The 16,207-nt window shown below is 39.7% G+C and overlaps 1 protein-coding gene across 1 annotated transcript in view; it reads right to left on the bottom strand.

The window, feature by feature from the left end:
* Positions 1-8,990: 8,990 nt before the first annotated feature.
* The window catches only part of LOC126281368 (esterase FE4-like), a 134,861-nt gene continuing 127,644 nt past the window's right edge, over positions 8,991-16,207 (bottom strand). Inside the window, exon 10 of the mRNA XM_049980325.1 lies at positions 8,991-9,384. Within this exon, the coding sequence (XP_049836282.1) occupies positions 9,198-9,384 (187 nt within the window). The 3' untranslated portion in view covers positions 8,991-9,197. The remainder of the gene's footprint in view (positions 9,385-16,207) is intronic.

Here is a 16,207-nt window from a genome sequence, read left to right as displayed (position 1 = left end):
TATTCTCTTCCATTCTGTAATAGTTCTATTGCAATTATTAGTCTCTCCTTTAGTTCATTAGTCAACCATCTCTTCGGTTTAAATTGCTCATAACAAAAATCACTATCAGGATCACTTTAGCAAATTTAAATCTAATTGTAGCTTCCTACGATAATCACTACCAGTATCACTCTAGTAAATTTCAATTTAATTCTAACTTCCTACGATAAACTATTAAATATTAAGCTTACTTCTCTCTGCTGGCAGCATCAGCCTCTTAAATCACTCCCCTTTCCTTTATTTCCACCCTAAGCTGTTTCAAATACTCTAATTAAATCTCTCCTCTTACGACATAGGATACTCAGTGACACACAGCCGTCACTATTTTGGTCATATTCTCCCTGCACCGAATACCACTAATCCATTTTCTATACTCCCGCAACCTCAGGAAATCTCTTGCAGTCGCCTTTCTTTCGGCACTCGCGGAGTCACAAACAGGGCGGGCAAAATCTCGGACACCCCTGTATTATGTCACTTGGTGGAAACACCGGCCAGTGCCCCTCGCAGCAGGTAGTGCCTAACAAAGGGACAAACCAGTCTGCCACCCTACTCCAGGCTGCTCAGCGGAACGCGTCCGACTTTTAGCAGCTCACTGCAACATTCAGTCTTTACCTGTGCATTACGAAGAACTTATCCTCCTCTTCAACCAACTAAACTACCACATAATCCTCTTATCCGAAACGTGGTTGAAACCACACATATCCTCTGCATCTATTCATCTCCCAGGGTACACATTTCTTAGGGAAGACAGATCAAAAAAGCGAGATGGCGGGGTCGGCGTATATATACGAACAGATCTCAAAGCGAAAGTCTTATGTACGTCAAATCCTGCTGAAGAAAACAGAGGCTGAATTCATGTTCATTGAAATAAATATACAAAGTCGTAAATTCTTGACTGGCGTCATGTACAAGCCGCCAAAAATAAGCTCAATGAGTTCCTTCCAGTCGGAATTACATTCACTTCAGTGTCAATACAAACATGTCATCGTAATGGGTGACTTGAACATAGACCTGCTAAGAGACACTCCCTCCGCAATAAACCTAAGAAGATTGTTTAGTTGCAATAGCATGAACATTCTTCCATTACAACCTACACACCATACGGCGCACAGTCATACTCTTATAGACATGATCGCAACGAAACAGACTGACAACGTAAAAGATGTTGGTCAATCATCGGCCCCTGGCCTCTCAGCACATGATGTAATATTCCTGGCCTACTCTGTGCAGTCCCCAAGGATCAAATCGCATTACATAACTTGTAGGAACATGAAACGTATTGACCTTGACGCTCTAACAGCCTATTGCTCAGAAATCTCATGGCATCAAATAATCAGAGAACCTACAATCGACGGCAAAATTAATGAACTTGGTGATAAACTCACTGCCCTCTATGACAAACATGCACCTGTGTGCACAGTCCGTGTAAGAAAATCTCCTGCTCCATGGCTGACAGCTGAATTACGTCAAATGATGACTAATAGGGATGCTGCCCACAGGTGTTTCAAGGCAGATCCAAAACCCGAGCGTTTCGAAGAATATAGAAAGCTACGGAACAGAGTGAAACAATGCATTCGCAATGCCAAAATCAGGCACGCTCGCTCCCTTGTATGCAGCGATCTGACACCCAAGACTCTATGGAAGAATCTCCGTAGCTTGGGGGTCAGAAAGGCAAAATCGGAAACTACTTTTCATGTGTCAGCTAACGAATTAAATGAATTCTTCTCTGCACCTCTGAATACCAGCACGGCTAATAATTACTGTCCACAAGAATCCCCAAACAGGATAACTAACAACGTTACCTTCCATCTAATACATGTAACAACAAATACGGCAAGAACAGCAATAATGAGAATCTCTTCTGATGCAATAGGCAACGACAGTATCAGTATAACCATGATTAAGAATGTTGCCGATATCTTAGTACCTGTCTTAACTGACATATTTAATTTTTCCCTCGTGAACGGAATATACCCCACTGCATGGAAAAGAAGCATAATTTGACCCATCCCTAAGATCGAAAACCCACAACTGCCTAGTGATTACCGACCAATTAGCATACTGCCTGCTGTTTCCAAAGCACTTGAATATATTGTTCATGACCAAATCACTGAACACTTGCATGAATTCAGTCTATATGACAAATTTCAATCCGGTTTCCGTAAACATCACAGCACAAACACTGCTCTAATTAAAGTAACTGATGACCTGAAATATGCCATCGACGATCGAAAGGCAACAATATTGACGCTACTGGACTGCAGCAAAGCTTTTGACACTGTTAGCTTTGACATATTACTCAGAAAAATGCAACAGCTTAACTTCTCTGATAGTGCAATGAGATGGTTTGAAAGCTACTTAAAAGACAGACAGCAATGTGTTGTCTGCGCAAATGAAAAATCTTCCTGGAAATATGTTTCTTCGGGAGTGCCACAAGGATCAGTCTTAGGACCACTTTTGTCTTCTTTATATGTCAACAATATTTTGTTGGTTTTGTCCTCCTGTAAACATCGTTTCTATGCCGACGACCTCCAGCTCTACCTAAGCGTCAGACCTGAAGACGTAAACACTGCAATCGCTCTGATGAATGATGATCTGTCTTCAGTAGTGACATGGGCGAAAAACCTGGGGCTTAAATTAAATGCAAAAAGGACGCAAGTAATCTTAATAGCCCATCAGAAATTAATAAGTTCAGATTTCCGCGAATGGCTACCTCCTATTCTGCTCGAAGGTACTCCAATACCATATCAGAAAACAGTGAAGAACTTGAGTGTAACTTTGGACGAGCATCTCAACTGGGCGGAGAATACAGTCGCAGTGTGCCGAAAGACGTCTGTTTTTCTCTACGCTCTCAAAAAGTTTCGGAACATATTCCCACAGGACTTGAAACGCCAGCTCGTGCAAGCACTCGTTCTACCGAACCTCCACTATTGTGATGTGATTCAACAAGGCATGAGTAGTGAAAATAAAAGATGGCTAGAGCTAACCATGAATGCCTGTGTGCGTTACACCTGCAACATTCGCCGATATGATCATGTTAGTGCTTCATACTCCGAGCTAGGGTGGCTGCAGCCGGACAAACTGCATGACTACCACACTCTATGTCTACTTCACCGACTCCTCGTCGCGCAAGCACCCCAGTACCTAGCTTCAGAGATTAAAAACCTGTCATGCCATCATAATCGAAACACAAGGTCACTCTTATCTGGTATCCTAACTGTGCCCACTCACAAAACAAAAACTTTTGCAAACTCCTTCTCAGTTGCCGCTGTTCGCCTCTGGAACAAACTGCCCCTTACCTTGAGGAAAATTCAATCTACTGTTGCTTTTAAGAAGAAGTTGAAGCATTTCCTACTATTATCCGCATAAAATTCTCCACAAAATTAATGTGCAAGGCCAATCCTCTCATCTGTCAAATAGCAAAGCTAGCGTCTCCTATCTTGCTCCTGAGATGCCTTCCACTTCATCTATCTCTATTAGCCACGCAGTATTCTTTTCCTTTATATTTTCCTTAATCATGTTTCATCATGTCTCTCTATTCTTCTCCTCCCTTCACCATGAGTCTCCCTCATACTCCCTGCTGCCAGCACTCCTATCTAAAATCTTTCTCTTCAATAATGTATTTTTCGAGGTGTACCTTTCTAATTGTTTATCTTACTTTTTGTATTAGATGTAGTTTAACATGCCTACTAAAACATATGACTGTAAAATAAGTAGAATGCCTGGTTAGATGTAAGAGAGGGCCTGATGGCCCTAACCTTGCCAGGTTAAATAAATAAATAAACAAATAAATAAATAAATAAATAAATAAATAAATTATGGAGAGGAAATGAAAACTGCTAGAGATATCAGTAACCCTCTAACTAAAAAATTAATTAATCATGTTCTCTATGGACAAGAAAGCCATCATCAATTTTTCCCTTCTGGTAGCCATCCATTGTTGATCTTTGATTTATTGCCAATAATATGTTGCAAAGGAAATTCATTTTCAACTGTAATACTTCCAATTCATTTATCTCCCCTTGGGTCCCCATTGCAGACGGGAGGCACCTCTCAAACTGGGGTCTGAGTGAACTGTCCCTTCTCCCCAATCAATACAAACTTATCAGCCTTTCCTCCTGTGAAAGGAATTAAGAGTTCGAAATGCTTGGTATTGTTCTTTCTTTGTCTCCTGGCAGTGCATGGAATTTTGCCATCTGGTCAGTCACTGTGTCTCCTTTAATTTACCAGTTTTGCCAATAATTTGGTTTAGCATATTATACAAACCTAATTACTGTATAAAGAATCATATTTTTGTCCTTTACCTATAGGTTCAGATTCGAAAATCAGATTTGGCTATCATGCTGTCACCAAATTAAGCTCAGCAGCCACTACCACGATGTGCAAGAACTACTGATGAAGTAACGTCCAAGCATTTTACAATCATAAAAGAAATAAATACAGATATTTTTCATCAGGTTTGGTACAAGGTGTACAACTTTGCTTCCGCTGTTTGCCGATAGGTGGCTACAGTGGTAAGTAGTGGTTGAAAGAAACATATCGCAGACATCAAACAGTTAGCTCGGACCTTGGTCACCATAACCTCATTCAAATATTAGTTGATTTGTGTCTGAATCATAAAGTTTTTCTTGATTGAAAATGTCAGTTTACAAGCCTAATTCTCACCATATGTGGGAGGCATTACTGTTTTGTTTTTATAAAAAGAAAACAGCAGCTGAGTCTCATCAAGTGCTCTCCAGGACACTGTTAGTGAAAGAACATGTCGTGGGTGGTTTCAACACTTGAAGAATGGTGATTTCAATGTCAAAGACTGGAATAGTGGTGGAAGAGAGAATGTTTTCGAAGATGCAGAATTGCAGACATTGCTGAGTGAAGACTCGTGTCAAGCTCAAGAAGAATTGGCATGGTTAGTGAGAGTGACACAGTAAGCCATTTCAAAATGTCTCAAGGCTATGGGAATGGTTCAGAAAAAACTTGGGTCACGTGGGAGATGAAAACAAGAGACATTGAATGGCATTTATGTGTTTGTGAACAGTTGCTTCAGAGGCAAAAACAGAAGGGATGTCTGCATTGCATTGTGAATAGGGACAAAAAATGGTTTCATTACAATAACTCTAAATGCAAAAAATCATGGGGATTCCCTGGCCATGCTTCCACATCGACGGCCAAACCGAATATTCACGGTTCCAAGATCATGCTCTGCATTTGGCGGGCAGCTCGACGTTGAGTACTATGAGGTGTTAAAACAAAGTGAAACAAACACAGGTGCTCGTTATCGAATGCAGTTAATGCATTTGAGCAGAGCATTAAAAGACAAATAGCCGCAATACAGTGAGAGGCATGATAAAGTGGTTTTGCAGCACGACAATGCTCATCCCCAAGTTGCAAAACAGGTCAAAACATACTTGGAAATGTTAAAATAGGAAATCCTACCCCCCTGCCATATTCTCCAGACATTGCTCCCTCTGACTGCCACCTGTTTAGATCAATGGCGCATGGCCTGGCTGACCAACACTTGCGATCTCATGAAGAAGTCACAAATTGGATTGATTTGTGGATTGCTTCAAAAGATGAACAATTTTTTCGAAGTGGGATTTGTACACTGCCTGAAAGATGGGAGAAAGTGGTGGTCAGTGATGAAAAATACTTTGAATGATACATGTGTAACCAATTTGTTTCATTAAAGCCTCAAATGTTGGGGAAAAACAGCGGAAGCAAAGTTGTACACCTTGTAGTAATATCAAGCACAGGGAAAGAGCAGAAGTGCCAGAGCCATCTTCTTATTGCAAGTGCTGTTATTTTAGGGTGCAGAGCTCGTGGCAGGTTAAGAAAACATGATAACAGAGATTTAAACTGATGATCTTCCAATATGTATCTGAACTGTTTTACAATCTGGACATCAAGGACAATAAAGAAGCACCATCAAATCTAGAAAATAAAAGCTTTTGCAATAATTTATCATATGCATTCCACACAACTAATAGTGGATTACAGTTCAGATACACTGAACTTGGAGAACAAATGTTACTGATATCCATACTGTAAGTTCCAATCAGACAACATTTTAAAGGAATTCAAAACAGTTAAGACACCCTGAAAAAACTCTATCCAGAACATTAGATTGATACATACACAGATAAGCCAAAATATTATGAGCACATGTACATGTTAGTCAACCTGTGGAATACAATACAGCAAGGACTCTGCATGACACGTATTTGAAAAGTTCTTGGTGCATTTTCAAAGGTATGAGAGGGATTCGATAAGTAACATAACCTTTTTTTTTTTCTCAGCCAATTTTGATTGAAAAAATGCAGAGTTTGTTGTGGTAAATCATGAAATATTCCCACTTCAACCCCTACATCTTCATGATGTCTGGTAGATGGTGACACTATATGTAGCCTTCAGAATGGCATCTGTAACAGAGTCACTTTCCAGGCAGCGAGCTGTCGTTCAGTCTCTTTTGGTGGAAAATCATAGCACTGTACATATATTCATAGTCATTTGCAGAATCTCTACATAGACATGGCAGTGAACGAAAGCACAGTGAGTCATCGGGCAAGGTGTCTACGATCATCACAATACAGTCATGCAAACCTGTCCAATCTCCCATGTGCCAGTTGGAGGCATACAGCTGCAGTGTTGGAATGTGCAGACACTCTCATTCAAAGTGATTGGTGGATCACAATCAAGCGCCTTGCTATACAATGGGATGTTACTGTTGGTAGCACTGATGTACTCAGTACTAAATAGTGGGTGCCTGCTGGGTTCCTCGACACCTAACAGAAGACCACACCTTCTGACTTCCATCTGTTTGACCCAATGAAGGATGTACTCCACAGGTAGCAGTACACAGATGGCAGTGACAGGGAGGTTATTGACGCAGCAAGACATTGGATCCAACATCTATGAGTACAGTAGTACCATGCAGGCATAAAGGTCTTTCCAGTAAGACGACATATGGCTGTCGCTTGGAACAAAGATTATGTTGAAAAATAAGGCTTTTCAGCCAAAAGAGTGGGGAATAATATGGTGTGTAGGAATCCTGAATAAAACCAACCCACTTTTAGAAAAAGAAGTGCTGCATTACTTATTAAACATCTCTTGTATGTGGCACCAGATTTCTACACACCAATTACGTAGTTGCCATAAATTATAGGCTTGTGATTTTTGAGCATGCATCTAGCAGCTGGTAGCATGCCAGAGATGTTCCATCACATTCAGATCAGGAGAATTTGGTGGCCAAGACTTCAATGTGGGTACATATCAAGACTCTCAAGCCACAGTAGCACAATTCTGGCTTCATGAAACGAACAGTTACTCTGCTAAAAATAGCTATCACTGTTCATGTAGTCCATAGCTGTCACTGTTCATGTAGTCCATAGCTGCCATGGTGCCTTGAATTACTACCACAGGTCCCATGGTAACCCAGGTGAATGTTGCTCAATGCGTAATACTACCTCCACTGACCTGTAATTGTGCCACAATGCATGTTCCAAGCAGCCATTTACCTGGATTATGGTATATCCAGACACAACCATAACACTGGTGTAATGACAAATTTGTTTCATCTGACCATGTGACGTATTTCCATTGATCCTGGTCAAATCGCAATGATGTTGTACACTGCAATCATAACTGACAATGTCACTAGGTCAACATGGGAACATTAGGGGATCATCTGTTGTGAAGCCCATGTTCAACAATGTGCTTTGAACTGTATGCTCCAAAACACTTGTGCCAGCACCAGTATTGTACACTGCCATAAAATCCACCACGTTAGTCAGTCACCTGTAGTGCTTTACAGAGCAAGTAAGCCTCTGACTTCCAAGTTTTATGATGAGGCATGAATATCCACCATCTTGTCACCCACTTGCGATTTTACTGTCCTTCAACAACTTTACATAGATGCTCACAATGGCAGGGCACAATCAGCCAACTAGCTTCATCATTTCAGAGATAGCCATTCTCAGGCACCAGGCTATAACAATCTGTCCTTTACCAAATTATGCAATAAATTGCAGAGAACCATCAAAGTTGCAATATTTATTTTCTTTATTACTTGGTGACTAGTTTTTAGCCTAAGCTCATTATCAAATCATCCAATTAGCTATGCAATAACACAAATTACGATAGACTCATGACGGTTCTTTCTAGTTAAATACATCTAATAAAGCAGTGCAGCACTATACTTCATTTACATAACTTAGTTAATTAGCTAGTTAGTGGCTGTCATAATGTATGTTTTTTCATACCTCACTGGGCGATTTGAATAATGAGCTAAGGCTCAAAACTAGACATCAAGTATTAATGAAAATTAATACTGCAATTTATTGCATAATTTGGTAACAATAGAGTTGCTGGTACCATGCCTTCCAGAATGCTGGAAATTAGTACATCTGTCTCTTGTCAAAATTGCTTATGTCTGTGAAGTTTCTCATTTGTGATCCATATTGTCACTAGAATGATTCCCCATTTGTTTCTGCTCTGCTTATATACTTTCATTACCACATTGGTATGACACTAGGGAGTATTAAACCTTATGGGGGGGGGGGGGGGGGGGGGGGGTAGTAGTATAATCTTTTGACTCATCAGTGTCTGTGAAAGAGCTAGGATAATTTTACTCTTTCATGTCTTCTGTCACAACCAGGTGTTGTGACCATAGGATTATTTCTAAGCATTCATAAATAATTATTGTGTAGGTTGGTGCCTCAGTGTCAGGTGTAGGCTGACATGAAAATTTAATCAGTCACCTGTTATCTCTGCTATTTGCATTCCCTTCTATTTTAGATGAAGAAATTCTTATTTTTGAAAATTTAGGGATCATTATTTAATTCCAGATGGAATGAATTACCATGTAATAGAGTTTACTTTTCATAAATGAATACTTTTCTATTCATTAGCATCCAAACTACACACCTGTCATCCATTTTAATAAAATAAAATAAATGAACCTTTCCCATTCTTCATTACCATTCATCTTTATCATGTAATAACAAATGTCATACACTACTCAATAACTTTCTGGTACTATGAGTAAGTGACAAATGGGCTCAGACAAACTGCTGAAATATAACATTAAATATTATATCACCTCTGCATTAACTTAGAATAACTGTAGTGACATGTAATGGATTTCTGGTTGTTTTCTGATGTTTTTAAGATGGTGAATGAAAGTATTTAGCTCTCTGGTCTGGAATTTTGTTCCAAAAGTTAAGATGTCCAAGGTCTGAATCCTCTGTCATGTTATAGTTTGTAGGACTATTAATTTCCAGGAGGTCTATCTGTGCTCCTGTTGAACTAGTTGGTGTCCAGCCAAAATTATGTTCTTCAGAATTAGGATTTCTGTGGGAAAAGAAAAGTGTGTATCATACTTTCAAAAACTTAAGCCACAATAAGCAGTAATTATATTTAGGCATATTGCAGTGGTACACAAATAATTTAATAATGAGAAGGGGCTATATAATATGCAGGCATGTAGAGCATATTCTGAACTAAAACATAATGAGGCATACTGAACAGAATGACCTCTACACTATCCAGCACAGATTCAGAAAACATCAGTCATGTGAAACACAATTTGAACATTCCTCATGCGATGCCATGAAACACGTGATCAAGGCAGTTGAGGAGATGCAGCATTTCTTGACTTCTGAAAAGCATTTGACTCAGTACCACATGTTTGCTTATTTATAAAAGTATGATCATGAGGAGTATCATACAAAATTTGTGGATGGCTTCAGAATTTCTAGGTACCAATGATGCAACATGTTGCCTTGGTTGGAGACTCATTAACAAATGCAGAAGTAACTTCAGGCCTCTGTTGGAACTCCTACTGCACATTTCGTATTTAGTGTCCTGGCAGACAATACTTGTAGTAACCTACATTAGTGCCTACAGTATAAAAATCAGCACCCTCTCCAAATTTTAAGTTTCTTTCCTTAGCAGTTTGGATTTGGCAATGATGAGGCATGAATCAGTCAGGTTCTATTTCACCCCATTAGGAGATGAATTTCCAAAAACGCTTTAATCATGTAATTTTTTATTTCCAACCAAGAAGCCAAATTGAAATTTTCATAGATTTAACTATAAAAAATGTTTTCATAATGAAATTTCCTCCCATATATCAACTTCTTAAGGATTGTATTTCAAAATACACTGAAACACAGTTTTCTTTTTTTATTTCTGACCAAGAACTCAAATAACAGTTTTCATGGACATAGCTTTAAAAGTTTTATTAGTTCTTTAACAACAATTTATTAAAAAAACTTTCACTGACTACTCCTCTCCTTTCCCCCCTCCAACCTGAAGAAAAATGATGAATCACATATTTCTTTCTTTCTGGCCAAGACACCAAATACCAATTTTCAAAGTTATAGCTCCAAAATTGCCTTAATAGTGAAGTATTTTCAAAACCTCTTTCATCCCTTATTTCAACCCATTACAGATGGAATTTTGAAAAATCTCTTCTTAAGCAATGCCTACAGTATAAGATCAATATCCTCTTCAAATTTCAGGTATGTATGCTTAGCAGCTTGGGCTGGGCAATGATGAGTCAGTCAGTAAGTCAATCAGTCAGGACATTTCCTTTCATACACAGAGATTTACGAAAAGTTTAAAATTTTAATATGTCTTTTAAAACTTAAAATGTAGAAAATCTAAGATCTTCAGAAAAATTAGGGCTTCAGCATTCTCAGAACAGAATTTAAAAATATTGGAAGGTATAAAAATGGATGGTGTCTTGAAGTCATATCTTAATTAATTAATTAATAAGCAGCTTTTGAATTTCAGAAATTTAAGCCTCCTGAATCAATTAATTTAAAGTGAAAACAGTGACACTGCTATGTTTCTGGTTTGAGACTGTATATCTGTAATATTAAGTGTATGAAAGCTTTTGTGCACTGTAAAAGTTGATAAATTTATATACACTTGTAGGCAATCATGATTATATATTTTTGATAATAAGATAATGAGGCATGTCTGTAGCATGTTAAATAGTTGGATTAATCATGTTTCATTTCAGCTTATCATGAAAGTCTACTTACAAAGTTTCAAGAACCTGTATTAAGTGAGGTATCTAGGGATGTACTCCAGTGCTCTACATACTACTTCCATATGAAACGTGAAGAGAAGGGCAGACTAATTACAGTGTGCACAGTGCCGTTTAAGGAGTTAGTATACTCACACGCTGAGCACAAAAGGAATGGGGCGAAAACCCTAATATGTCATAGAATGAGATGTATCCTCTGCCATCCATTTAACAGAATATGGATATGGATATGGATGCATAGTGTCTTTAGCACCCACAGATAACAGTAGCCAGGTGTGTGTGAGTTCTCTCTGTCTGACAAAGGACTTACAAGGAAAAGGCCTTAGACATGGCCAACCAATTTGGCTCAGATTTGGCAGGTCGTTTGTATACAACCAAAAGCAAAGGACTCTGAGATATTTTTGCTCAACACCCCTGTCCCCTCACTTTTGTGAAAATCACCCCTAAAGTTATGATGAGCAATTAACTCAAAATTGGTGAGGTCAATAGATAGCGTAATGGCCAAGGTAACTGGCTGGGAAGTGGAGAACCCAGGTTCAAATGTCAAGGAAACTGTTTTCATTTTTTTTAAATTGTAGTTTTTTGTATCAGAATTCGTAAGGATAGGAGGGTTAATAAAGTACACAACTCAACATACAATAATAATAGTAATAAGGTAGGCAAACTAATTTCCTAAATGACATGAATTAGTAAAGAATTAAACTTTTAAGTCTTGTCACATGCAACCAACTCCAAGTAAAAGTGATGCAAATTCCTCTTGAGAGGCCAGAGATAACTGCGCAATGTTTGTTTACAGTGAGGCACAGAACAGAATGCATGTAGGGTGAGTTATGTTGTTCTGGTTGTAGTTGCGAACCTTGAAGAGTGAGGGTGTCCAGCAAGAACCTTATAGAAGTCAATTGGAAAGAGTTGTTTTCTGTCATTAAGCTGCCACACCTCGAGGACACATGTAACAATTTTTCATTGTTAATCTGCCGAATACGTTTTGTGAAAGGGTACAGTCTTCTCCCAGAAATAACATATGACTTTTACTGTTTGTAGTCTGTAGTAATTAGCTTTTCTGTTTATGTTTGTTGGGTCATATCTTTCAGTTGCATGATCTGAATAATGGAGGATGTACACCCTACAACCAGTGCTGAATTATTCAGTTGGAAGTCTGTCACAGACGAAAGCAAGTGGAAAGCTACTGATGCTGTGTTTTGGTTTTTTAAAGTGTTGCAAGACAGATCTCTTATCAATGCATTACCAGATGCAGGCAGTTCTGTTTCTTGACATTCCAGATTGATAGGAGTGGCTATTGTAGAGCAATTTTTGGAGCTGATGAACGAAATGACTTTTGTTGATACTGAAGAAGTATGCCATTAAGGCGAAGCAGAAGGTGATTCAATGGAAGATATCAGACTAATGAATCACAAAATGGTCATAACACTTTGAAAATATCCATATCACAGGCAATCTGTGCTTCCTCTGTTGTTAAACGATTGAACTACAGCACTATACCCCTTGAAGTAAAAGTAAAGGTGGTAGCGCTAGCCAGGAATCATCCAAATTGGAACCTACAAACACTCCAAAAGAATGGAGCAAAAACAGCCCTGAAAAGCAAGAAGAACTTAAAATTGTGGGAAAATGATATCGTTAAAAGAGGAACGAGATATGACAAATACCAGGCAATAAATTAGTGGACATACAACTGATGTGTCAAGCCTCGTCATTATAATGAGAATGTAACAATGAGAATACTCCAGAAGTGGCCTGCAGGTGCAGCACTTCAGCACTTCAATATACAACCTACAAGGATTTTATGTTTGCTGCATCATTACCTTGGCAAGGAATTTTAAATTGGAATATAACATTTGTCAATGGCTTGTCACTAAATACATCTCCCACAAGGAGGTAGAAAATATAAAAGATATACAGAAAGTAGTGGCTCTTTTCAGCACACAAATGGGGTCACTTATGATCAGTTTTAATTGTGATTACACGATAACACTGATCAAACAGGATGTGAATATCAGGTGAATGTTCAACATATGTTATTGCATAATGGAGAAAAACAAACCCTGTCACATGTGGTAAAAAGAGAGAGAGAGAGAGAGAGAGAGAGAGAGAGAGAGAGAGAGAGAGAGAGAGAGAGAGACAATTTGTACACAGTGCAATATGCCATCTCAGTCTCTGAAAAAGTGTTGCCTAAGGTTTTCGTGTGTTTGCAAGAAATGAATGTTACATTTGGTCCTTGGCTTACAGAAGAGGTCAATTGCTTAAATGACTAATTGAAAAATGTTTACATTATTTGCTCCAAATCCAGGAAATTGACAAATGCAATTTGCAGAACATTTTTTGAGAATGTTTTAAAACCATATGTTGCTGATAACAAGTTTTGTCTAATATGGGATTCCTGGGGTGAACAAACTAATACTCTAATGTATGATACCATGTTTATAGATGACAAGGGTCAGCAGACATGCACGGTAAAAGTAATACCGCCGCTAAACTATGCATCTCTGTGCAAGATGTGTGATGGTTATTTCTATCATCAGGTTAAAAACTTTATTTCGAGGTTTCAGAATTGCAACGTGCTTCTGGAAACCAAGTAGGAATTGCACAACTGCGTGGATGTCCATAACTATTCAGAGCATAATTCACAACCAACTTTCAGCATCAATTTTTTCGGCAATAATATCATATGCATGTTATGCATCAATATTAATACCAACAAAAGGCATATTTTTAAATGTGCACCAAGTTTGTTTTCTTCCTACTGTACAGAAGGAACAGTGTAGCTGTCAAAAGATTGCATTCATTAGATGTTCTTCGTGCCGCAAGTATATTTGTTTCAGATGTTTATATGACAAGTACCATCCATCTAGTTGTTCAAATAAAAGTAAGGACACATAGAAGTGACTGGAAGAGCCATTGTAAAATGACCAGGAGTAACATTTTAGTTGTTTACTAGCTCAAGAAGTTTGAGAAATTTATTTGCCTACCTTTTTATCATTCCTTATTTATTTACGTACATTATTACCCCTCCTATCCTTATCAGTTGAGATATGGAAAAATACAAACAAAAAGAATAACATCTGCTAGGTTCCCTCGAGATTTGAACCTGAGTTCTCTGCTTCCCATCCAGTTACCTTGGCCGTTATTGGGGGTAGTGGACTGATGGGGGCTCGGGGGGCAAAGTGAGCAGGGGTTGAAACCCGAAGCCTGGCCACAGTGTCCCCCTCACCACACCACCACTTGATCCTGTGGTGCTTAGGAAAGTGGGAGACACAGGAATCAACAGAAGTGGAAGGGGTTGTTGTTATTTATTTATTTATTTGCATTGTGTTTTTAAAATATTCACTATTACCAGGAAATTATGTGAACACATCAGTTAAAGAGAAAAACAAAATATAAATTGTGGGTAAAGAAAAAGGAAAAGCAAAAAGAAATAAAATCCGTGCAATCTGCGACGCACTCTCCCATCCGTGGAGGTCAGAAGTACAATCGATCATAGGCCGCTTAAACTCAGGAACTGCCAGAGGAGGAGGGGTAGTTGCCGTCTGAGCCAGGCACCACCAAACTTAGTGGAGGTCTAACAAAGACCACTCGAAGATAGTTAGCAAATAATGTTCGGTAACGTAGCGTGTTTTTGAGAGCTGCATGTGCTGTTTGTAAATAGGTCCAGAAGTCGAGGAGGGATTTAGGTCCCTCATGAAAGAGATAAGCGACCACCCACCCTTTGACCCATGTAATATCGTGACATTTGGCGGCGGGAAAATGTCTGTCCTCTGGGTATAGAAACATTCTAGGTTTGATTGTTTCTGGTGGCACCTGGATATATCAGGCAATGATTTTCTCGACAAAGTGCCATACATCTTGCGAAGAGGTGCATGTCAGATGGTGTTCATCAGTGTCCAGTTGCTGGAAAAGGAGACAAAGAGGGGATTCTCACAAGCCAATGTTGTGCAGTCGCTGCTTCATGGCAAATTTCCTGTTGACTATGTGATACCACAGTGCCCGGACATTCGTAGGGAGGAAGGGTTGGTGGACGGTAGTCCACACTATGGGCCACTGGATGGAGGGATGTTTGGTCTCCATCACATTCCAGGGAACACAGCACAGCAGCAGGCTGTAAAAATCCTTAGTCCTGGGTGGGCAAGTACCTGGGAGACTGGTATGTATGTAACTGTAGTCGATGAAATAGGTCAAAATATGAGACAAATGATGCATGATATGGTCGACAGACACCGGTGGTGAGGTGGAAGCAGGTAGGAGGACCTCCCGCAAGCTGCGTGTTAGAGATGTACCCTGGTCCATCCACTGTTTTCTCATGGTACTCATGTACAAGGCTGCAGCTCGCAAACGGACATTGATGAGCCTGATGCCACCATCCCGTGGGTGTAGGGCAAGTGTCTTATAATGGACTTTAAATATGGAACCAGCCATGAGATAATATCCAAAAGCCGCCTGAAGGTTGCGCCCAATTGCAGTTGGCAGAGGCAGAACTTGTGCAATGTTGACCAATTTTGATGCCACATAAAGATTAAGAAAGTCAACCCATTGAAGTGTGTCCTGGCGGCACAAGAGGTTCTGGTGGACATCATTGCAGATGACATGTAACAGGCAACGGTAATTCGTTGCCACTGTGCATGTGACCTTGGGGATAAAGGTAATGCCCAAGTACTGGAAAGTTCCCACAAGTGGCAGGGGTGCCACTTCACCCTCCTGGAGGCATCGCCCAATGTGCATTGCAGAAGATTTGGCGACATTCATGTTACTGCCAGCAGCAGCCCCGTAACGGGTAATCAATTCGAGGACTGCTCAAATCTCAGAGCCGGAGCAAATGAGGAGGAGGAGGAGGTCATCAGCATATGCCCGACAGTGAAAAGTGTGTTGTCGTAGGGTGAGGCCAAAGAGCTTGGTCGTCAACCCACCAATGAGGGGCTCAAGGGCAATGGCATACAGGACGGGAGAGAGGGGGCACCCCTGCTGTATTGAACAGCAGATAGGTACCGGCCCTGCTAAACATCCATTGACTTGGACACGTGAACTGGCACTGTTGTAAAGACGCCATATGGCATCAAGAAATGGAGGGGTGATGCCCATTTGGGCTGCCACTGAAAACAGGAAAAGATG

Source organism: Schistocerca gregaria, chromosome 1, assembly GCF_023897955.1.
Source record: "Schistocerca gregaria isolate iqSchGreg1 chromosome 1, iqSchGreg1.2, whole genome shotgun sequence".
Classification (NCBI taxonomy): domain Eukaryota; kingdom Metazoa; phylum Arthropoda; class Insecta; order Orthoptera; family Acrididae; genus Schistocerca; species Schistocerca gregaria.
This window is presented reverse-complemented; position numbering and strand designations above follow the sequence as displayed.